At 40.7% G+C, this 25879-nt stretch overlaps 1 protein-coding gene across 1 annotated transcript; it reads left to right on the plus strand.

Moving 5' to 3' along the window:
- Window positions 1-7304: 7304 nt before the first annotated feature.
- On the plus strand, window positions 7305-23952 carry depdc1b (DEP domain containing 1B). The gene is made up of 11 exons (XM_011473303.3): window positions 7305-7482; window positions 9849-10114; window positions 12202-12346; window positions 13261-13388; window positions 13446-13576; window positions 13679-13726; window positions 16717-16857; window positions 16936-17102; window positions 17759-17935; window positions 19834-20016; window positions 22387-23952. Exons 1-11 carry the CDS (start codon window positions 7435-7437, stop codon window positions 22543-22545), a joined length of 1593 nt encoding a protein of 530 aa, XP_011471605.1. The 5' UTR covers window positions 7305-7434; the 3' UTR covers window positions 22546-23952.
- The last annotated feature ends 1927 nt before the right edge of the window (window positions 23953-25879 follow it).

Below are 25879 nucleotides of genomic sequence, written 5' to 3' on the forward strand. Positions count from 1 at the left end.
CAAAAAATGTCAAGCGCCTTCTATTGTTCTCTGAGATTTTTATTGAGCTGCTCCTTTAATTGCCCCTTTGAAGGCAAAGTCTTATTATGCTGCATAATTGATGTATCAATTAAATGTCGAAGTTTCTCAGTTCATTCATATTTCTCTAAGTAAAAGTTTTTTTTTTACCATCAGTGTTGTGGAACATTTTGTTAATAGCTAAAAAATTGCAGCTTAACTTCGAATTAAGAAAACAAAAGTTGTTTTTCAGTAGAGAAATCTAAGTTAGCGATCCATTCCAATGTTTTTGAAAGTCTTTCTCTCAAATCTTCCTTTCAATGCTGTTCTTTGTTGAGAACTGAAATCCTCTGGTTTTTTTGGGTTACCAGTTATTATTCATGCTGTTTTTTTACCCACCACTTTTTTCTTACAGTCTTTGTTGATTTACTGGTAAAACGAGATCAGTGCAGTCTCATGTAGCTCTGCTTTGTTTCCTCTGTCAACATACCATGATCCAAGAGCAGTGGTAGCTTTGGCCTTTAGTAAACACAGCCATTACCCTTCTGTGCAATTTTCCTGTTGGACCTCAGTGCAGCCTTTGACACTATCGACCACAGTATTTTACTCCATAGATTAGAGCAGGACATAGGGATCAGAGGATCTGCTCTCCAGTGGTTTAAATCCTATCTGTCTGATAGGTATCAGTTCGTTAATGTAAATGGCCATTCCTCTCAGTGCACTCGAGTCAACTATGGAGTCCCACAGGGCTCAGTCTTGGGACCGATCCTGTTTACGCTTTATATGTTACCCCTAGGAAACATAATCAGGAAACACAGCATTAATTTTCATTGTTATGCCGACGATACGCAGTTGTATTTATCCATGAAGCCTGACCAGAATGACCAGATAGAGAAACTGAACGCCTGCATCAGTGACATCAAGACCTGGATGACAATTAATTACCTCCTCTTGAACCCAGAAAAAACTGAGGTCATTATACTTGGTCCTAAAAACCTCAGAGATACTCTGTCTGCTCAGATAGTCTCCGTGGATGGCATAAGTATAGCCCCCAATTCCACAGTTAGAAACCTTGGGGTTTTACTTGACCAGGATTTATCATTTAAGGCTCACATATCTCAGGCATGTAGAACTGCCTTTTTTCACCTGCGGAATATTGCTAAGATCAGAAATATACTTTCTAAGAGTGATGCTGAAAAACTCATCCATGCATTTGTTACGTCGAGGCTGGATTACTGTAACTCCTTGTTAGCAGCGTGTCCTAAGAGTTCCTTAAGAAGTCTCCAGCTTGTTCAGAACGCAGCAGCTAGATTGTTAGCTGGAACCAGCAGAAGAGATCACATCACTCCTGTGTTAGTTTCGCTCCATTGGCTCCCAGTTGATTCTAGAATTAAGTTCAAGATCCTCCTGTTAACCTATAAGGCCTTACATGGACTGGCCCCGTCCTATATTAAGGACCTCATAGTCCCTTACCAACCAATCAGAACACTTCGCTCGCAAAATGCAGGACTGCTTGTGGTTCCTAGAATTAGTAAAAGTACGGTTGGAGGTAGAGCGTTTAGCCACCAAGCCCCTGTCTTATGGAATAAACTCCCAGCTCATGTAAGAGAGGCCGACTCAGTTTCTACATTCAAAGCTAGACTGAAAACATTCCTCTTTGGACAGGCTTATTGTCAGACTAGTTAGTATTCAGAGATTATTTAACTTAATGTTAGTTTGTTTAAATTAAACTTAATAATAACTATTTCTTTTAAAAGGCTGCTAGAAGTTGAAGCTGGGGTAACTATGGTACACTGGGGTTCTGTCCTCTTTCCTGTTTTTACTTCTACCCTTCCTCTCCTCTATTCTTGATCATAATTTATCATTTAGTTCTCCATGCCTCTGTTTGGTGCAGTGCGATTCATGTATTGTCCCTCTTTTCCTCTCCCCTCCTGGGGAGTGGGAGTGCTTCCAGACTCCTGTTGGCTCATCCGTGCTCCAGTTCCTGACCGTTTACCTCGCCTTTGCTCCTGCTCCTACACCTGGCTGTGGATCCTGCCTCTGGCTCATCTCTGGCTCGTCTCTGCTCTGTACCTGACCGAGTATCTCGCCTCTGCTCCTGCTCCTACACCTGGCTGTGGTTCCTGTCTCCGGCTCGACTCGCGCCTTTGACTGTCCCCACAACCACGGCTGGATGAAGCTCGTCTGCTGGACTTTTATATATGTAGTTGTAGATTTAGATAAGTTAATTCTTCTCTAAGATTTCTGGTAAATCGCCTGTCCGTCCTGGGGGAGGATCCCTCCTTCATGTGGGCACCCCTGAGGTTTCTTCGTTTTTTCCGGAATCCGTTTTTTTTTGGGAGTTTTTCCTTACCGCGAAGGGGGGTCTAAGGGCAGGGATGCCAGTATAGCTTAGTCAGTTTGTTAGTTCATTTTAGTATTTTTCTATTGAACTCTTTGTATTCGTGATCCTTTTGATTTCATGTTTTACTTCGAAGCCCATCGAGACGACTGTTGTTGTGATTTTGGGCTATACAAATAAAATTGAATTGAATTGAATTGAATTGAATTTTCCCCCATCTTAAAGTGACACTTGCTCTATTCAGTGATGGACGTGGCGCTTTTCAGAAAGGCAGATGGAGAGGATCCACCACATCCACCAAAGAGAAAGAACTGGGTTTCATTTTCAACGAGTTGTAACGGTAACTTAGCCAATCAAAATCAAGAAATCCTAAGGTTTTCAGAAGGTGTTGGGGGACTAATATTATTGATTTTAATGACAGATTACATTATGATTACCGGTAAGTGAAAAAAAATCAATAAGTCAGAAAGTAAAAATGTCTTTATCAACTTGTTTGTCTAAAGGCATTTAGACAAACTTTATTAGTCAAAATTGTTGTTTTTTTATCCTCTCAATAAAAAAACTCAATATTTAGACAATGAAGAGTTTTTGTTGTATTTGATTAAAGGAAGATTTTATAAATGGAGTAGACAGGGTCCTGTAACAGAGACCTGTGACCTGTTCAGGGTATACCCCGCCCCAACAGTAGCCGGGACAAACTTTAGTAACCCCGTGACCCCCAAGGATATGCAGTGGATAAGAAAAGTGGATGGATGGAGTAGGTGGGTGGGTCATTTTCTCTATTGTCATCTTTTTTTTTTGTACCTAAAGCTTTTCAGAGAGTCACAATAACCATTAAGAAAACAGCGTTATAAAGAAATGAATGTTTGTTCATTTAAATTTATTCCCACAAATTCAGTCAGCTTGTTGTATTGCTTACATAAAACTACAGTAGCTGCATCTCCATTGACTATGATTCCGCAAATTAGATCTGCGATAATGAATTTGCCTAATGGAAACACAAGTTAAAAAAAAACTTGCATTTATTGAAAAACAGTTTTTGCGCTTGCGGAGGTGTTTTTGAAACTGACCTATTTTAAAAAGCTGCAGTGAAAACACTCTTTTCAAATTAAATGAGTCAAGTGACCACAGGTAGGCAGTTTGTAGATAGTGTGCTGTACAGCGGGCGCCACCAGACGTCCCACAGCATCACACAGCTAATCAATAGATGGGCGTGTCATGTGGAATTGTCAGATCCATGGCTCCTCTGTGAAATCACCAACCACCATTTTCTAGAATGGCTTCATCTGTGGCCGCTCCCACGTGTAAGGAGCTCGCCGCTCCACAGCCTGAAGAAGACGCCATCGTCTACTTTGATAGGTGATGATGAGCGCCGTGGCAGAAATGTGAATGTATCTGCTGTCAATCAAAGTATTGCTTACATCCTTCGCCATGTTTCTGAAGGACTTATCGCTTGGTTCTATATCTTATGATATAATGGAAACAGTGTAATTGCAAATTCAGGTTTTTTTTAACATTTGTAGAATTTCGATAAAGTTTTGCATATTTGTGTCATGGAAATACAGCTGTATGATGTTTATACCAAAAAAAACCCTAATGAATGTGAATGAGCTGCTGCCACCTTGAAGTAACAAAAGGCCTCTATACCAATGAATTCAGAGAAATGGCCAAACAGATTCACATCAGCCACTCATCTACTGTATGTTCTTCTATTTTAGAAGAGAGATGGAGCTGAATAAAACGGTTCATTTTATCTAGTTACAGATAAACTTCAGTCACTTCCCAGCAGGTGGAGAAACCGAACCTTCAAGACCTTCAGACGGCTTTCATCTATGTCAGAATTTGTTTCTATTCATGTGAACTGCAGGTAATGAGAGCTTGAACACAAAAACATCAGTTTAAGTTGTTGTTTTCTCTGTTTTCAATGTTCTGATCTACTTTCCTAGAACACATTTATATTTCAGGGAAGAAATTCAATAAAAATCTGCTTTTAAAAATAGTTTATTAAAAACACAACACCTGACATTAACGGAGAGTGATAGAGAGAAATGATAAAGAGATGGCAATGAGGAAATATACAGTGTTTATGAACAGTAATGCACAGAAAGCACAGATATTTACCTGGCTGAATAAAAAAAAAGCCAAAACACTCAGGGCTAATGCCTCATTTTTCTGCGGTATCAAGCATGATGGTGTAAAAAAAGACTCTCATGTAGTCTCTCAGTCACAGAGTCCGTGTTCTTCAAGTTGGTCGTGCATCCATTTCTACACTTGGGCGTTCAAACAGACGAACATCTGCAACAGCATCAGTTCAGCTAAACAGAGTCGTGCTTTAGCATAAAGACACCAAGCACTTTAGGAAATTCACTGGAGAATGGCCGAGGAAGAAGAGAGAATCAACATATTGAATTCATGGGTCAAAGTCCAGAAAAGAAGCCTGATTGAAATGTTGCTGTGGGACTGCACGAAAACAAACATTTATAGAACTCTACCAACCAAAACTTGGAATGTCAAAAATGAATAATCGACATCAAAAAGTCTGTCTAGTTAGTCTCCACAGTGGTGCCTGTAAAGGCACATGTGATTTTCTCACATTTTTTGTCACATCTTATCCCAACAGAGCACTTTGTCCTCAGACTGTAGGTCTACTTGTTGTTCCAAGAGTTTTCTAAAGTACAAACCAGTGCAGCTGAAGTGGCTGCTTTTGACAAGACCTCTCCTCGGCCTGAACAGACGTTTTTGTGTTTTGTCTACTAGGTTTGTTCAGTTGAGTTCTGAAGCTCCACAGTGTTTTGCTGTGGTTAGTAAGATTTCATTATGCTATGCACTGAGGGCTGTTCTTCTGTGTACACTTTTTTTTATTAATTTTTAAACACACTGTTCTGTCCACGTCGATGCCAGTGACGTGCGGTGAGGTTGATGGCTGGTGAGGCACTGACTCCTCTGGAGTCACATTTACAATTACAAGAACTGAACATTTCACCGTTCATCCAACAGCAGCTAACAGCTTATAAAATACACACAAGAACATATTTGTCCTACAGAGAATATTTCTTTTCAAGACATGGAGAGAACACTCTTCTTGTCTATAAATTATTCATCTATACTGAAAACAAATTAAATTATACAGATGTGTTCAGCACACATTTGACTCTCAGTAACTATTTCTGGTATTTTTCAAACTTCAGATTCTGGAGCTTTAATCAGTAATCAAATGTTGTCTGTGAAAATGATCATAAAATAAATGATTTTACGTACATTTTTTCCCACTTACTCCCATTTTATTTTTTAAAAACAAACATTAAAAACCATGTTTGGCCTTACTTTTTGAGTCAGTGCGCTGATCCTTCTCCACAATGACATATGATATGATCTGTTTGGAAAAGTCTTCCTTATTGTCCTTTAGTTTATATGACTTTCTCCCTCTGAATGGAGAAAGACGTACTTAGTCTTTTCGTACAGCAGCAGTGTACCTACAAAGCAGCTGTCAGTTCACGTCTGCCCCCTGCTGGTGAGTCAAGCCTCACCTAAAGCCTTTTCTGTGGGCCTACAGCAGAGTTTTTAGCGCACGTCTCCGTTAACATTGAGTCCTGCCGTCAGACATGAGGCACAGCGCTTCAGAGCCTCACCTGGAGTTTCTGCTCCATCTGTGATCGCGCAACACTCAAATTCTGTAATTTTAACCTCAGAAACTGTGGAAAATGTGTTGAGTTGACTGAACATGTATATTTAAAACAGATCAGTGGACAATAACATTTCCTTAATTTACCTTTTTCTATTTTATCACGATTGTGACAGGTGAGGCTCTGCCTCACTTGCCTCACCTGACCGCAGGTCACTGGTTGATGCCCACACCAACTTTTTGTGCTGGAGGTTCCTTACTGTTACAAGACAGTCAATGCCTCAACATCAATGAATTTGACATAACTGAAATGGATTATAAACAGGACATTTGCAGTCAGCGTCTCTTAAAAAATGTATAAATCCCTTACTGTTGGCTGCAGAGTGGAGTAGTGGTTTACTCTCATTCCTCTCAGGAAAAAAGCTCTGATTCAAATCCCAGTTAGGTCCTTTCAGTGTTGAGTTTGCATATTTTCCCTGTGCATGTGTGGGTTTTCCCCTAAAATCCCTTCTGGCTTCCAAAAATACTCTAAATTGTCCCTTAGGTGTGAATAGGTTGTTTAGCCCTGTGACAGACTGGCAAACTCTCTGGGATGAGCCTCGCCTCAACCACCAGTGGATGTGTTTCCAGGTCCCACAGTGGACAATTTATACAGGATTCTTCTTTGCACTTTGGCCTGTGGTTAACTAAGCCTGTTGTTAAATTATCATATTCTCAGCTCCTCTGCGGCTCAATGTTTATGTACTTCCTTACAGTTTTTTTGTCGTTGTTGTCATAAAATGAGTTTTCAAAGATCTGGCCTCATTGGTGTTTAACAAAATTATTTGGTTTAAATTTTATAATGTCATGAACCCAAATCACTTTTTTTCTTTGCCATAGTATAAAATGTATATGTTCTATGCTTTCAAGACAGAAAAATGAAATTCACATCAACTCTGAAAAATTTCGTCAAAACAATAATCATAAATGTGAATTTAAAAAATGGAATCTGAAAGTATATTGTTTTGCTTATTGATGAAGTAAGCAAAAATAAATAATTTTAGTATTGCTTGAAGAGATGTTTTTTTGCAATATATAAAGTAAATTAAAACAGTCCTTAGGCAAATGCAACCCCTCCCCAAAAAATATTTCTGCAACCTTTTCATGGTTTTCTAGATTTTTCCCTGTAAAACTCTTTATTTACAAGAAAAAAATGTTTAACTTAAAACTGTAGATATGTGGAAACAAATTATAAAAGTCTCATTCTATAAAAACATTTTTTGTCATTTAAAAAACGCTTTGCCACTGAACTTCCGTGTTTGGATTTCCGTTAGTCACGTGACCACCCTTCTATCCAATCACGGCCTTTGATTGGTGGAACGCAGGAGATTCAAAGTTGGCAGCAACGTCTCTGTTTGGAAACATCCTCCACGGAGTTTTTAACACTTTTGTCTGCCTCCGCCGCGTTTTCTCCACAGGTAACCCGGAGTTGAGAATGGAGGGGGAAGTTATCGGCCCCGGGCCTTACAGAGCAACCAAACTGGTGAGTCTACGTAAAGTGAATTGTTGGCATGAAGAACGAGTTTATTTACGAAAGCTAGCCGAAAATCCTAGACATCAACGTAAAACCTAGAACTATGTTACGGAATGACTGGAACATGTTCTTATATTGGTAATAAAGAAATCTTAAGTTGTACTTATACAGCTTTAACAACATTTGGTACAAAACGGGGCATTTTTTTCTAACTTTTATTTCGTTAGTGACACCATACTTCAATGTCAGACTGTCTGTGTAAGAATATTGCAGCCACATATTATATTTTATGGATTACAACCTAAAAACGTCTGCCTGAACAGTAGGACAACATGAACATTTTTATTTTTGCATTAGTGATCCGTACATCAATCCCATAATTTGAACATATGTGCAATATATATAAGTTATACATCGGTGGTACATGCATGAAAAGTCCATTAAACATGCGTGGAACGGTCGTGGACAGACACTAATGTGCATCTTGCAAAAAAATTACACACAATTGCGTAAGATTTACTTAATAATTGCGTATAAACTACGTAAATCTCAGCTGACCAAACATTTTGAACAGCTTAAAACCGAATTCACCTCGACGGACACCTGGGCGTATTTATGAATGATGAACGCATAAACTGGTAGGAAACACGTATATTATAACATGTAATTGTATCACGAAAGACTAATATCTCATAGTGTTGGCAGTGGCTGTGTGACGTGGCCTCAGGATGCTCTTTGTATGGACAATCAGAGGTTCTATTTCATGTTTTCTACATGGACTTAGTTCAAATCTGTTCTTCCAACAGTGTCAAGGCATTTCTTAACATTTTATCTATCGCAGTACCCATCTATGAACTCTGTTTCAAGCTGCTTGTTTAAGACTTAACATGTTTTCTTCTTGTATTGTCTGGACTCAGTGAAGAGCTTTAGTGCAGTCTATTCTCTCTGAAGGTCTTCTTCACATCTAGATGAATCCTTTTGATCTAAAACATCAGCATGATCACATATACTTACAGAAGACATCGTTCTGAGTTGCCATCTGAATCCCCACAGGAAGAAAAGAGCCCTGCGCTGGAGTCCTTCTAAAACTAGTGTGTTTTTCACAAATACACATCCAAAATGACGTTGTCTCCGCTTTTGTCTGAATGCATCACATACTACTTTTATCCTTAAAACATCGAACAAGCAACTCTAAAGTACTTCATAAATGTTAACCACATCACACAAATGTACTTTTTGTTTCGGACAATCACTAAACAAGTATGTTTCTGCAAACAAACACAATATCAGACACAACAGTGTCAACTTTAAAGCCACAAAGCATCTCAATCATTTAGCGCTATTGAAATGCTGGTCGATACGCACAAATCCACCAATATGAAGACGTTTTAGTGATGAAAGTCTATTAGTTAACATTTGAACTGCATGCCATTTTCTAGGTCTTTGTAGTTAATGAAAACTCGATTTAGAACGTAATGGTACTTTACTGCAATTAGTTCTTTACAAAATACACTGATAAAAGATACAAAAAATGTTCCTGTTATTGTAGGGTTCTTAGGAAAACTTGGGGTCGTAAGTTTCAGTCCTTTCAGCATTGAAACTTATGAACATCTGTCTTAAAAACTATAGAATCCATGACCCTCTGATACGCAAGATGCCTTCTTTTTCCTCTTGAAGCATTTTTAAATGCCATTGTGTAGGCAGGCACAACAAATCGCACATTTATCGTTATCGCAATATCAAGGTGTGGAATATGCATATCGCAAAAGATGACGAGAATCGCAATAAAATCAATGGTTGCCTTGCAAAGCATGGCAGCTTGAAGTATTTAATGAATCAAATAAATCCCTTAATGCATTTGACCAATCAGATGGAGCCCTTTGATGTTAGATGCTTGCCTCCTATGTAGATGAGGGTCTTTTTAAAAAAAAAAAATTATTTACTTTTATTTATCCCACAATGGGGAAATTGTTCTCTGCACTTTAACCCATCCCCTAGGGGGAGCGGGGAGCTGCAGACTAGCTGGCTGAGGAGAGCGGGGATAGATCCTCCAACCCTTTGGTTATTAGACGACCTGCTCTACCGCCTGAGCTAAACTGCCACCCAATTGGAGCTTTTCTCCAATTATATATAAATACTATATATTTATATTATATTATACTCCAAATTACCATTTGGAGTATAATTTAAGTTATGTTGACTATTATTTAAATTAAACTCCTGCAGTGACATGGAATTGAGGTTTTTGGTTGTTTTGCTATTTGTTCATGTATCTCAAGTCATATTGACATCGCAATATTGATCATTAATGTCGCATTTCGCAAGTTTTCCTCAAATCCTGCAGCCCTGCCATTGTGTGTGTCTTTTGGATTCAGTGGAACGAAACGATCAAACTCTTCCGGGGAGGGATGCCGGTTCGGAGGCACTGGGCGCACTTCCGCTGCTACGACTGGAGTTTCTCGGGATCAGAGGCTGTGGATTATCTGCACCAACTGCTCAGAAGCAACTCCAACTTTGGGCCGGAGGTGACGCGCTACCAGACCCTGCAGCTGCTCAAGAAGTTCTTCAAAGCTCACGTGATTGAAGACGTTAAGGGTCGCTACGGGACAGAGGACTTTGAAGACGGCGGCCAACTGTACAGGTAAAAGAAAGAAATGTAAGATACCTCAAATATTTGTTTTGGTTTTATAGATTTATTTAAAAAAAGATAATGTTTTATACACAAAATCCTTTTTTAAAATATTCTCTGACAGAGGTGCAACACAGAACACAATAAGAAACAGAAATACATTTTATCACCAAAATAAAACCATGGAAAAATGAAGAAAACCTTGAGCCAAACAGTGGCTTATATAAGCTGCAAACCTCCTCATTTTAAATTGAACACAGTATGTATAATTGAGGCTCATTGAAAGCACAGGAGACACTGCATATTTAAACCAAGTGCTACCCACTCTTGTTACTCATTGGAGTTTATTTTACTTTTCTTAAACTGCAAGAAAAGGAAGATCTAAGTGAGTACACTGAATTTTAGTTATCTAAAATTAGTCATCTTTTGATCTTTTTGAAAAACTTTTGCAGAAAGTCTATTAATTATTTTTAGCCAATATCCAAAACCGGTGTCGTCTTCTAGTTTGTGGGCGGAACCAGTGGCGCAGCATAAGCCTGCCCCGCTTCCTGTCACCCATCTGTTTACGTGCTCTCCCCCTAGCTTACCGCCCTCACGCCCCCCACTTTACATTACTGCTGCAACAAAAACGGTGAGCATTAGCAGAGCTGTCTAGTCGTTCAGTTCTGAGTGTGATGCCAGCTCAGACGAGGAAAACAAGATGGATCTATTTGTCTGCAGGTGGATGATCGTAATGGAGCATGGTTGTAGATTGTACTTTCTACATCACAAATAAGCTTTTTTAAACAGCATTTTATTTTCTGCCCTAAATCACAACAATTTAAAAAAAGAAATATTCAGAAATGCATTTTTAATCTAATTCATTTCTTGTCCTCCATCATCAGAATAATGCTGCAAGAATATGTTAAAAACATGACTTTCATCAAAGTGGGTCTTTAAAATGATAAATAAACAGTAAATGATCAATCCAGTAAGGTTCCAACTGTTTTTGACTCCAAATTCAACCTTTTGAGACTTTTAGGAAGTTGAAATAAAAAAATACTTTGCTTTAGTTTGTTCCTGATATTTTTTTTACCTAAAAAGGAGCATCCAGCTGATGGAGTGCAGTCTTCATAGTGCTAGAGACTCTGAGGGGAAATCTTCCTGCAGACTCCAAACGAGAATTAGTTTTGACAGTGGTGCGTTAGCTCAGCCCACGTCTCCTGTGAAAGTTTGAGAAGTAGCCTGCTGGAAATCTGAAGGGAGTGTGGGCGATGATCCTGAAGTGTTGGTTTGTTTGCAGCCCTCCAACTCCCAGGATGCATCAGTGGTTGGTCGTGAAAACCTGGGTACTCGTTTCTTTGGTAACAGCCATGTAACATTCACTTTGGTATCCCGTGAGTGTCTAACATGCTGCCTGGGTTTCACCATGCTCTGTGATGGAATGGACTCAGTTCTTCTCCTCTTCCTCTGCAGTTAAAGCATCTCGTTCAGCTGACATTCGAAGCATGGCCTTTAGCTCATTTACAACTTGACTGCACTCAAGGAGCATCTGAGGCTGATAACATAAATCATATATTTTCCACCCTGCAGAATCATAGAGCTCTGATTTCTGACCAACTTTGCTGTGAACATGTATGAATTTTGAAAATGTTTGATGATTCTAGCCTGGCCATGAGACACATCTTCCAATAGGAGATTAAGAAGGACCTGTTTTTCTATCATGCTGCTTGTGCACATCCCTGCACTCTGGCACAGAGTCTTGCTGCTCTGAGAAACAGCCTGTTCTTCAGGCTGGTCATTCTGACCGTCTACTACCCAACAGTCATTAAATATGCCCCGGTTTCCTCGTCGGGTTTCTTGCATCCACTTTTTCATTTCTGAAATGTGCCGGTGTTGCTGCTTTGATTAATAAGTAGAGACTTGGCAGTCATTTTGAGTTGTACCCTTTACACTGAGTGACAGATTTTCATAGCGGCTCCAGAAATCAAGTGAAGAAAAACATTTACCTGTCTTAGTCAATCCATCACAGCAACTTTCTTCTTGGCCTGAAATAATCAACACACCTGAGAGGTGTTTAGTCTCTGTTATTTGAGTGAGAGTCCTATTTTTCTCCCCAGGTTTCCCACAATGTCCCCTCTAAAGACCCTTCCTACCAGACCTCTTGTGAGGGACAGCAGAGACCTGCCCAGACTCATCCGCTGGGACGACTACGAGGAACTGCCTCTGCAGGAAAACGTAGCACCTTCCAAGTCTGCTGTCCTGGTAAGAAACCAGCCCCTCCCTCTGTGCTTTCATGCAGTTGCACAGCAGACGGTTATTGCTTGTTGTGTGTTGGATTCTCCAGCTGAGGCTGAACACAAAGCAAACAATCCCTCATATTCCACTGTGCAGCACATGTTTGCATCCAACTGCAAACATGTGTCTAGGTCTGAAAAGCCACACGCACCCGTATGGGGTCAACCCATCCAGGTGTCTAGGTTGTCTGTGCTCATGGGGGGTTGTAGACAGGTGCGGCTGCATCATAAAGGGAGCGCAGGTGTGTTATACAGTTCTCTGGAGGCTCGTACGCCCACCTTAAGAGAATGGAAGAATGAGAATGGAAGGTACCGTTGTTGTTCGTGTAGGAAATGAATAAGGCTAATGTAAGTTGTGCACAATTGTAACGTATGGGTGATGCTGTCCTATGGTGCCCTTATGCCACACTGTTAGTCAGGTGAGCACAATGGCTCCTAACTGACTGATGCAAAGGCTGCACGGCGGGGGGAGCAGGTTATGCGTGCCTGTAGGACGTCTGTTGGACGTCCACACAAACTGCACACTCAGAGCGCACTCTTATGACTTGAACAGAACTAACGAGCTCCCTGTGCAGATTTTGGAAAGTATCCTTACGACGTGCCTGCGTCTCACCTGCTTTATCCCTACACCACGGTCACAGATACAATGGGGGGGTGATGCATTGGCAGAAACATTTCATGCCGCCACCTGATTTTTTTGAAAATCGTCAATTGTTGGAAATTGGAAGGTGGCAGTGGGTTTTTAAAGCGTGACATTTAAGATTTAGGCAGGATTTTGAACCTTTTTTATCAAAAACCTCTTTGCTTGGATCCCTGCCATGTTTAAATCTGAAGCCTCTATCATTTTACAGAAGCATCTTCTCAATTCTCCTGGTTTCTCAGGCTTCAGATTTGTGGAACAAACGACACAGTGTAGCCATTGGGGATGTGAACGAATGCAAGCTCATACGCAGGAAGGAAGTCACTCAAAAACAAGTGGACCACATCTGGAAAACAATGACCGTCACACAGTACGTTTGTCAATCTCCCTTCTGGGTCTTTGTGATGTTAACTCTCTGCTGCTTCAGTTTACAGAAAGTCCTGGGTCTGAAGACATTGGATGGCGTTTTAAATCCTGTTCATGTCAATGGAAGGCATATTGTTCACAATGTCTTCAGTGTTAATAAAACTGGCATCGTGGTACTGGAGAACAAATCTGGTGAGATGATTTATTTACAACCAAAATGGAAAGTGTGTTTTTCTTTTTTGTGTTACAACTTAAAAGTAGTAATAGTACTTTGATGTATCTTTGTGTTTTCAGAGGATATGCCTTATTGGGTGGTGTCAGCCATGAAATGTCTTGCTAACTGTGAGTAAACCTTTGGCTTTTTGACAGGAGTATGAAAAGACACAGGCTGTGTCTGAATTCCCTCCCTACTCCCTAAATACTAAAAAATGATATACAGTAAACCCTTGTTTTTCGCGGGGGTTACGTTCCAAAAATAACCCGTGATAGGCAAAATCCGTGAAGTAGACACCTCTATTTTTCTTTTACAATTATTATACAATTAAATACTCTTTTATACATTGAAAAGAAAGAACAAACCATTTTACAGGCTCAAGCATTTGTTTCACAAATCAAAGTACTTTAGAAACGTTTTTTTTTTCAACAAATAACTTCTGTACTGTACTGTCAAATAATAATTTTAATCATCGATGTGAACAGAAGGCTTCAAATCGCGGAGATTAGCCCCGCCCACCACGACCCGAGTAATTGGATTAAACGGGAGAAAATTTAAAATGATTATGAAAAAAATACAAAGTGCAGTGGAACAAATAGTGACTCAGGTGTATTTCACTGCTCTTCAGACTGAGCCGCTGCATCCTGACTCCGCTCTGATGTGTTTTCTTATTTTGAAGCCCGCGGTGCAGCTGTGTTTGTTCAGGAGAAGAACATAGTAGGGTTGGGCGATGTCCCCTAATTTGGCCGTTGACGATGTTTGCTGTCAACCATCGGGATGGACAATGACATCGTCGGGGGGGGTATTTTTAAATTTTTCGTTCTTATATAACTGCTATTCGTTATTTTGCTTTTTTCATTTTATTTCCCAACTAATGGTTAATCTGCGATGATCCAGTATAAACTGAGGGAAGTGACTTTAACAGAAAAAGTAACAAGCAAAATAGAAAAGAAGTGGTCCGCTCCCGCACTTAACTAGCGAAGTGGACCGGCGGAGGGCGGATTTACAGCTTTATGTTTGATGGGAAGGGGGGGGGGGGTACATGAGCGGTATGTGTGGGAGATTTAAGACTGCGATCCGTCCCGCAGCTCTAGGGGTACGACGAGCTATCAAACTCAGAACCGGGTCTAAACGTGTGTCTGAGCACAGTTCGGACCGTCAGCAGACACACAGCGGTTTGAGCTTCAAAGCAGAAATTTCGCTCAGTCCTTAGAAAACATTCAATCAATGACGTGGATTTGTGTTTCCAGTCGTGTCCCGACTAAATAAAGGCTGATGTTATTCACAGGATGCAGCGCCACCCAAAGCTAATGTTGTTAGCCCGTGTTAGCATACTGCTAATCCTGGCTACGTTCAGAAAAAGCACTGACCACACGGATTAAAATTCAAATGATGAGCGAACAGGTGTTTCATAATAACCGTAACATTATTAAAAGCACGTTTAGAAGATCGTCTCGTATTTTACCGAGCTGACATGTCAATGTATATAGCTGCTCGCCGCTGTTATCGTTTTGTATTGAATTGTTACCTTCAATAAAGTTTGGAAAAAAAGCCGCTCGGCGGAAGTTGTATCCTCTTCCGGTTTTCAAACTGCGCATGTGCGAATACTGCGCGTGTGCGAATGATTTATTCCGACCGAAATTGTGACCTTAGTGAACGTTTTTATATTCTGAAAACATTTTTCTGGGCCCATGTACACGGTTGGATTCTAATCCGACCATTGATCCCATCAAGATATTTTGTACATGTAACCGCGGCTTCTGGTGTCGACGCGCAACGTGGCGGGGGCGTGGCATCACGATGGTGGTCTCTCCATCGGGATGTCAGTCACCCATCACGATGGACGATGATATCGTCCATCGGCACAACCCTAGAACATAGTCATAGGTAGTTGTTGTCGCTCTTTTTTCTATGGGTTTTAGAGACACTCGAAATTGCAAGATGATTTGCACGTACGTGTTGTGTATTTGGCAAGCTGTTCTACGTACGTGTACATATTAAACTGCAGCGTTATTGACGCACAGGTAGAGAAGAAGTGAAGTGACTTTTTAGCCAATCAGAATGCAGAACACAATGCACCATGCAAATCCGTGAAGTAGCGAAACCGTGAAAAGTAAACCGCGTTATAGCAAGGGATCACTGTAGTGTGGAACCATGTAGCGCCCTGGGCTTTAAAGCAGTTTGGAAACCACGCTCACTACTTTTTATTGTAACGGCAAATATGACGTCACTAATTTCACAAAGTTAAAATCTAATTGGTATGAGCGTTTTGTGATGATTGTTTATGAAGATAAGAACGTTGATGGTTCATTAAAAGAAATACATATTTTTGGCAAAAACTGTTTAGACGCAATGCATTGTGGTCTATATTGGCCGATCTATTGAGCATCGATGCACACTGGTTGTTCGTAGAGACTTCTGGGGAATTTCTAGGGCTCTGGTTTTTGAAAATGTAGATTCGAACAGCACTAGAAAACGGCGAACGCGCTACACGGTGCTCTATGTAGGGATTAGGGTGGGAATATCCGCTTTAGAACATGTTTAGAAAGACTCTGGTGAAAACTCTTGTAAACAACTTAAAGTCCCGATCATCTTTTGACCTTTTTCAAAGCGGTAATGAACATGCCGTTTTTAGCCAAAATAAAACAAAACGGTGTCGTTTATGTAGGACAGAGGAGAGAGATTAAGTGAATTAATCAGGATGGAGTGGAGCAGGGACCTTTTCTGCGTCAATCCTATAATCTTTATCACACTGCATTTTTCATCTGCTCCTAACTGACAACTATTTGAATAAAGAAAAACTCAGAAATGCAGGTTTTTTGGTTAAAAAGAAAAAGAACAGGATTTTCATTGGCTCTTTAATATTATTGGCTCCTTGTTGTAAAAAATTTTCAGATAATTTTTCTTTGTCAGTAATTTGGAAGACTAGTTTTTGAAACGCGGGCAGCTGAAAAAGGTCTTTATATTGATTTCTTTCAAATCTTTTCTTAAAAACGTTTTTACAAATTTGTGTAACATTAGTTGTATTTCTTGTCTAAACATAGAATTTTATGCATACATTTATATGGATTAGCTTGTCTTGTAAATGTTTAAAAGTGGCTTTGGCTTTTTTTGGAAGGGCCCAACAGCAACGACAGCAAGCAGCCGCTGTACCCCAGCTTTGAGAGGGATGTGCTGAGAACAATCGTGGATTACTTTCAGCGACTCAAAGAGCCGCTCCTGACTTTCCATCTCTATGAGGTCTTTGTCAGCATTCTGGGTGAGTTCTTCACGCCGTGGAGTGGTGTCAGCACTGCATGCTTGTGATTAAGTTCGATTGATTTGAACGCCATTGCAGGTTTGCTGCAGGAGAAGGACACGGCTACCGAAGCCCTTCAAATCAGCTGCCTCCTGCTGCCACCACCCAACCGAAGACGCCTCCAGCTTCTGCTGCGACTAATGGCTCGGGTTTGCCACAATCCCCTCCTGCCTCCACTCAACGACACCATCGCTACCCACACGCTGGTACTCACTCTGACTTTTCCCTGCATTTGTCTGCTCTGATGCACCAGGTCTGAATCATCACAGTTTGAGGAGCACAGTATTTTCATACATAATTAATTGTATTTACTCTCCTGACATAATTTCTACTCTCCTGTATCTTGAACCGCCTGAAGAGGTCCTCTTTATAAAACCCACTTCAGCAGCAGAAGGATTCAGAGAAAACCACTTAAGTTTTAAACCCCGGATAAATTTGGCAGAACATTGCTGAATAGCAACTGTGAAAGAGAAGCCGGATTCCAGGAAAATAGATTGTTTAAGACTTGCCATGTTTTATGCATCAAGGAAGACAGCAGTCATTCAGCAAGGCTGAATATGATTGGAGCACTGAAGGTCATTCTTGACCTTTAGAAAAAACAAACTGTTTTGCTCTTTTCACAATACTTGCAGAAAAATTGACATTAGGAGAAAGACAATCCCACATTTTGGCAGATGATGCAGATGTTCACATGAAACCTGAGGTGGTTTTACACCAGTAGAAAAATGAAATGATTGGTTTGTTCTGTAAACATTTATTTAAAAGCTGTAGCATAGATTCAGCTGTTGTGTAATAAAATAAATAACTATCTTCCCCTGCAGCTGTAATCGGTTGTTCTGTTTCCCTTCTGCTCTCCGTCTAGATGGTGCACTTGTTCTCCCCCTGTGTTCTGGGTTCTGCAGACGACATGGACCTGGACGAGCTGCTTGCTACCAAACTGGTCACCTTCATGATGGAGCACCACAACAACATTTTCCACGTGAACCGAAAGCTTCGCTGCCAGGTGGAGGAGCACCTGTCTCACCTCAAAAGAGCTCAGGTCGGTTCAATTTCTACTCTGGAGCAAATGGTGAACAACCAGCACGGACAAAACAATCCATTCCATTTTAGCTTCTAACTGGGGGTAGATCTAGAAATGGAAGAATCGATGCAGGTCCCCACAGTTACTTCAGCCGCAATAACAAGTCTGTTGAAGGGAATTGGCCTTTGGGCTCCCGCTGTCAAATAATACATATTGTATGAGAGGGAAGAGTGATTTGGGAATGGACATTATGCATTATGCATTTATTGTTTATTTGTTACACATTACTTTATACATGCATATGGAATATCTAAAAAATGTCAAAATCAGCATGAAAAAGCTCGATGGAGATTCTGCTGTTTGAGACTGAAGGTTCCAGACTACCATAGGAAACTCAAGGGAAGTAATGCTGATGGTAGCAAATGCAATAATGTTTGAAGAAAGTCTTCATACATCGCATGTTCATACAGGACTGAATGGAGCATTCCACACCAGTATTCATGATTCTTTAGACATGTTACTTCTGTTTTATTAAATCATTATTTGGGATTTGTCTAAATGAACATTTCTGAGAATTTCTCATGAACTGCCGCTGTGCAGAAACTACATCCCATAAAAACGTTTTGTTTTTTGGATTCTGGCTAAAAAAAAGCATAATCATAATTAAAAGTACCGTAGGGATGGGCCCATATAACTTATTCTGGTTGATACCTGAAGCTGAAACTGTGGCCGATAGCCGATGTTTGTTGATAGGATACTGAAGTCTACAGTAACACAACGTGTAGATTTCCTTTGTTTCTTTATTACCTAGTCATCTTATTGATGTTTTTACCAAACAGCAAAGGATCTCCTAGGAACAAGTATCACTTTAAAACTTCCATGTAAATCTATCTGTAAGCATTCAGAGCATTATTTGAATAACTTTAAACCAGAAGCTCCTCATTGATCTATTAGGAACAACATGCATCCATTTACCTGAAAACAGTCCATTACTGACTATGACTGTAAACAGAAGCCTGCCAATCTGTGAGGAACGAATATGCATTTCAAAAATAAAATGTTTCTGCAAACAGTCAGAAGAATTTCTGTAGATTTTTAAAATATTGGTCCGATATGGATACTGACATCGTTGTATCGCCCACCCCTAATTAAAAGTCCACTGGAAGTGTTTTAAAATGGGCCAATGATGGTCAGAGTGGGACTTTAAAGGTCAAAGGGGTTAGGTGACATAAAATGTAGTAGTCTTTTTATTGATTTTGTGTGTGTCTGCATTAGATTCTGTGTGGTGTTCAGCCTCGTATAAGAAGTGAAGCTGATCACTTGATCACTGACGGTGGTTGCGTCTGGTAGCTGCTGCAGTGGAGCCGCTCTGACTGCTTACAGAGATTTCTATGGAGATGAAGTCGGTTTCTATCACTGTTGCTCTGTGTTCCTTCTGCTTTTGTTTTGGGTGGAACCACAGCCTCCCTCGCTTTCAAATGTGGAAGGAAGAGCAATCCAGTTTGGTCATCAATAGAACCTCTTCTGAATAATCACACATTCTTCTGACTGTTTGACCGCTGTTCCTGTCTGAACTTCAGCGGCTCAGAGCTGAAGCTCACATGTTCAACTGCTTTGTGGTCTGCTGTCTCCTAAGCCGGGCGAAGAAAGAGCTCCACACTCCACCTGACCTAATTTACCCAATTCAGCCTGTACCTCAGACCTGATACAAATGCAAAAGGTGGCATCCATCATTGATGCGCTGGCTGTTGCAGCACAGAGTGAAATGCATCACACGAACCCGCAGGTGCCTGTGTTAGGAGGCGGGGTGGATAGTACCGTAGTCATAATAGTTCCCATCACTTGGTGCAGCGAGAAGAGCTTGAATAGGATGACTTTAATATTTTTAAAGCTTAATATGTTTTTTCTTCCACCAGATCAAATATGTTGGCTCAGACACAGATTTCAGCTCCTCTCCAGCTTTTTGCAAACACATCAGCAAAGTGGACAGTGAGGAGCAGAAGGTCATCGGCACTCAGATCCCCCTGCAGCAGCTGCTGGAAGGCCTGATTGCAGACAAAGAGCTCACTGTCAAAGACAAGAGGAAAAGGCTAAAACAGGTACACTCATGCTTTAGTAAGTTCCTAACCAGTTCATCTATTTTTGTTTGGAGTTGTAATTTCTTTCAAATCCTAATTGTTATTTTTAGGCAAATGCTGTAAATAATTCACTGTAGACATTTTAAACCTTTCTGATTTTGTTTAAATCCAGTAGCTAGCATCATTTCCCTGATCGCTAAATCACAAAAGGAAGTATAAACAGGACTTCTATGAAACGTGACCAAACACTCACCGCCTTATTTATGAGACGGCATGGCTGCACGGGAAGAAAGCAAACCTTAGAAACCTTCAGAAACTCACACTGTGAAGCTGCTAGCTTCTGTTACACAGACGGTCAGGTTAGCAGAAAAATCAGAACTGCTTCACAAAATCAACCACATGCAGCCTGTTTGTCTGTCATATTATGGCCTGTGTCTCAGCACCGTTGGCTGGATATGAGAACTGGACTGAGTGGCCCCTCCCTCACAGGAAGTGGCTCCAAGAAGCCAAAATCCTATAGACTTCTATAGAGAAACAAACAGCTGTTACTCAGTCATTCTATCAGTCAGAAGAACCATTTACTATGAATGGAAAACACAGATGATGTTGAGAAATCTGATTTATTTATTATTATTATTTATTATTATTAAAGCTCTACACAAAACAGCGATAATCTCTTCTCCAACTTTGGGAATTATTCACATTCTCCCCGTTCAGTGAGCTTCTCTGAGGCTGAGAGTTTCCATCTCTCTCTGATCGAGTTTGAAGGCTTGCTGTCCCGCATTAACCCAAGAGGGAAGAATAAGAATATTATTGTCATGACTGCTGTGTTTCCATCCAGCAGCAGCTCTCTGTCCGGCCACCAGCTCGCTTTCTGGGAGCCGCATAGCAAGATCAATCGCTCCAGCCCCCGCGGGTCCTGCTACAGACTGTCTAGGGTGTTCCCGCCTTCACCCAACAGTAGCCGGGACAGGTTCCTAAAACCCCACTGTCCTGAAAGGGATCATTTCTGGACTTCTTTCTTTTGATTTTCACAACAAATATTTTCATTTGACCTTTCAACTGTCATTTAGAAATGGTAAATGAATATACTGAATGTAGACAGACCTTTTAAGTTGCCTTTACACTGAATGCAATTCGTGCTGCCAATTTGTTGCTGGACACTTGTCCAAACGTGCATTCATAGACCTAACGCTTCCACCACATGTGGGAGGAGCTACTGTCCAAAACGCTCTGCATTATCACTAAATGGAAGCATGGACTTTATATCTGCAAAAGCATTGGTAAACACGTCTCCATGTCTGGGTTCATGAGATCATTCAGAGACTCTCCCAGTACGCCGAGCCTCACGGTTTACGCTTGCAGTGGTCCGTCCGTCTCTCTGTGACTCAGTTGAATAACTTGTTGTCTGCATTAGTCAGAGGAAGGAAGAAATAAGAACAAGCTCTTTTTGTTATTGTCTAACTACAAGTTACATAGTATCATAAAGTTCAGGAGGAGAATGACCACATTGTCCTGCATGTTGGGTTTGGACTCCACCCACTAGTCCCATCATTAGCACAGCAAAGCAGAGTTCCTGATTGATTGACGTGATGCGAATTCTTCGCCAAAGTCCACATATTTGAGCTTGGACAACAAAATTTAAACTGCGCTGAGTTGCCATGTCACCCAAAACCAGACCACCACGCCTGGCGCTCAAATCCCACCGCAGGACCTCTGATGGCGTCTGTACATTGACTTAACACTGAAACAGAAATTGTCCTCTGTGCATTGGCACAGAGAACTGGACCGAGTGAGTGTGGTGTCACACATAGAAAATGACTTGCTCCAACAAAATGAAGTCAATTTAGTCGCCACTTTTTTGAGATGCACTGTTACCATGTTGAACCAGAGATCGTCAGTAAGCAGTGATCCACATTTCTATGGCAACTGCCTTCGCCAACCAGGACTGAGCTTGTTAGAAGTTCACAACCCTACTGCTGAAAGCAGGCCCGGGACAATCTGTCAATCAAATGCTTTGAATGCTCAACAAGAGACCACGCAGATTTACCGAGGCACCTGAGATGTCTGGTCATAACTGGAATAACTTGTGCTAAAGCAAAAATATGAAAAAAAATCTATCAAGAACATGTTGTAGAAAACATGTTGAGCAAGAATGTCTATTCTACAATAGAATGAGTGAGTAGCAGCTCGGTGTTTCTCTACAGACATCTATGGGGTTTTGGCTTCTGGGAACCAGCAGAAACCAACAGGCGTGTGAGGACGGAACAGTCACTCAGTCCAGTTCTAATATACAGTCAATGGTTGGGTGTGAACGCAGCTTCAGAGTGTTGGTGCCTCTTGACGTTTGTTCCCAGAATGGGACAGTAACCTGTTCATCCATCTTTTCAGTTCCAGAAGTCCTACCCTGAAGTCTACCGCAACAGATTTCCCACTGAGGAAAGCAAAGCTGCTGTAATCCCAGAGAAAAGCTCGCGGTTCAGACCCCCGCTCACCTTCCTGAAGAAACCTCTCCAACCGTTCCAGAGGAGCTGGAGTTTTAGGGCATGATGCTCTACCTCCCATAGGTGGAGGCTAAATCTGTAGACACATCTCAGTATCCTGTAGTCATGCACTGTTTGGGTACCTTTACTGACCGCTGCACTTATGCTCGAAGAGGGAATCTGTTACAAATCAGCACGAAAAATAATCAGTGTAAGCAAACTGAACATGACTTTACATAAACGTGCACCCTTAAAAACACGCACATGATGAACTACAGTCAATCATTTCAAGAAACATCAAGACAGCAGGAGCATGCTCAGTGAGGACAGAGTGACGGAGTGTTTTAGCCAAACGAACCTGCGGAGATGCGAAATCCCAAATGCACCCAACTCATGCGCCTTCCCGCTGTGAATGTCAAAAAGATCCGCTTCAAGTCACACGCATGATGGACGTGGCTCGTTGCTTTGCCGCTTCAGGTCTGGTGTTGCTGAGGAGGGCAGGATGTGAACGTGGAGCTGATCTTCAGTCTGAGACAGAACAGCAGACATTCTGCCGTGCATCACTTCAAGACAGATTTGCTCATCTGTTGACATGAACAGCTAGGAAGTGAAGCTAGCAGATCTGAACTTGACCTTTCAAAACATTGTTTCAGAAAAAATGAAAACATCATTTGTTGGTCTGATTTCAAACATGCTGTTCAACGTAGCCCTTAGTGTCAAAATGTTTCTAACTTTTGTTTTTTGAGCTTCCTGAAAACCTTGAAGTCTTGAAAGCTCAGATTAAGTCTCTGATCATCTCTTAAACAAATACTTGATCATTTTTAATGCTGTTCTTTTTGAAATGATGAGCTAAAGTTAATAGATATTTCTAAAGTATTAACATGTTTTTAACTTTTGACCCACTGATTTAAAAACCACTAGATACACTATATGTGTAGCTTTAACACTGTTTCCCTTTAAGTTCACCAACTTGATCTAAATGTTTGAGTCGTTTTTGTGTTTCCTTTTAGAGATGTTAGGTTTCGGCAGCTTATTCTTTTCATAGCTTTTGATGCTGGAAAATGTCCTGCATTATGAAACATATCAGTGTTTTCTGCTTGTGAGGGGACTACATGAGCAGCCAGTGAATGTGGGAAAACCACTTATTTGATATCAATCAGCTGTTGGTCGACACGTGGAAGGGATCATGTCAAAGCAGCATGAACTAAATCCCCGTGAAATGTTTCTACTTGCTGGTTTATGTGTTGTTGGTACTTTTGTCCGTGAGTGTCCGATCTGCTGCCTCTCTATGTCCTTGAAGCATTTTACCTTCAGGCTGAAATTTGGATTTACTGCCTATGAATCCAAGGAAATCTTCAATTCTCTTAAATTGCTGGAATAGCTGTTACACTTAAATTGCTGCTTAAAGATGAAAAATACGTAATAAATATTAAGTCATGTCAATTCTGTTTTTCTTATTAAAAACTTAAATAACTTTCTTGTTGTTTGTTGTCCTGCACATTTTATGGGATTTGTAATGGAAAAAGAAGTAATGCCCTGAATTAGATGAAGTCATTAACAAGCTCAGCTTTCCAGCTGCTCCAGGATGTTGAAATTCAATTTGTTATAACATCATTTAACAAAGCCGTGTGTCGTTTCAGATTAAATCAAAATACTCTCTATTGTAAATTATTAAACTTTTGTTTGTGTTTTACTTAAAAAACAATCTTTTATTGAGTGTCCACCACTTTTAGCCAGTTATGAAAACAGTTTTATTTTTCTGTTGAGGACTTTACTTTCCCTGCAGAGCAGCACAGCTCATGTTGGTCAAGGCCTTTGTCTTTGATTGGAGCAGTTCAGAACTCTAACAGAATACAAAAATCCTATAGGTACTAAATAATTCAACCAATACAAATTCAATAAAGAAGGACATTAGGAATGCAAGTAAAGAGGTTTTTGTCTTACAATAGAATGGGTATGAAATAAGTCCATAACCTTTGGCGGTTCGGCTCTGAGCCAATGACATCCTGCGTGATTGGGATGAACTCGGACCATAGTGTCATAAATCCCAGACGCTGATGGTGGTTAGAGGCCAGACCGTGCTAAAGGATGACTCCAGGTGGAGGGAGGACAGCAAACCTTCTAGGATGCAGAGAGAAAGATTGTGATTGGCTGAGCAGAGGGCAGGCTATTCAGCTATTGGTTGAAAGTGAAGGCCTAATTGATAATGGTGTGCAGAGTGACGGAACATCCAGCGTACCTGTAAGTGAGCTACATCCTCCTTTTGAAATTGCATCAAAGCTTCACAAGGATTGCTGATATAATAATAGCTGATAGTTTTTACACGAACATTAAAAAATACATTATTTTTATACTGAAAGTGGAATGTTGTACATTAAATGTATGTATTTCCGTCTGAAACAGGCATAAAAATATTTAGTAAGTTTAGTATTAAGTTTTTTGAAATTATAAAAGCCTTGCGTTTATGATGTGAAATGTTCAACTACTTTTCATAGTAAGTAAAGCCAACAGCCCATCAGTGAGGGGGAGATCAGCTACAATCAATCTGATGACCCATCATAAAAGAGGATTTATTTTGACCTCAAGGATACAGTGACGAAATATATACAGTATATATTTGTATCTGTGTAAAGCATATGGATGTAGTGCCCCGGCTCACAAAGCCCCTTCCTAATATGCTGCTGGGGGTAGACACGCTCAGGACTTGGACACACAGATCCTAGACCAGCTCACAGCAAGTTGTGAAAAGGGAAAGCAAACTAAAATGGACTGATGGGAAATCACAAACACACCTTTCAGGTGTGAAATTCTTTGGACACCCTCTAGGTATGGGCTGGATTTCTCTGACTTTCATGTTTGTGGACAGTCTGCCGGTGATCCATCAGAGCTGCCAGAACGGTGATGGTATTACGGGAGGATGAAGGGGGCTCAGTCTGGCTGAGATAAACCATAGCAGTGGAGCATCTGGCTGTCTGAAAGAAAATGTTTTGAAACTCTTAACCCAACTGTGCAGGAGGCATCCATCAGGTCTTTACCTGATTTCAGCGGGTTTTATGTATTCTGGGCTGAACATATGTGCCCTGTCTGTGGTAAGACTGGATTTTAGCATTTCAGAACTGAGAGAAACGCCTAACTTTGATGTGCAGACATCCTCTCCAATTAAAGGCTAGACCTACAAGGTTTTTTCCTTGATAAGGTTTTTATAGTTGACATGTGTGAGCCTGAGTCATGCGTGTAATTATGCTGCTGTAAGCCAGCACTGCTGGGGGTGACTTTTGGGATGCACCGACTTTATCATCATACATATATATTTGGTGTCAGATGTTTACTCAGGTAAATGTACTGTAACTTTTGTTACTTTTCTTATGGAGAATCTATTGTTTGAGGAAAGTCATGCTACG

Source organism: Oryzias latipes, chromosome 16, assembly GCF_002234675.1.
Source record: "Oryzias latipes chromosome 16, ASM223467v1".
NCBI lineage: Eukaryota > Metazoa > Chordata > Actinopteri > Beloniformes > Adrianichthyidae > Oryzias > Oryzias latipes.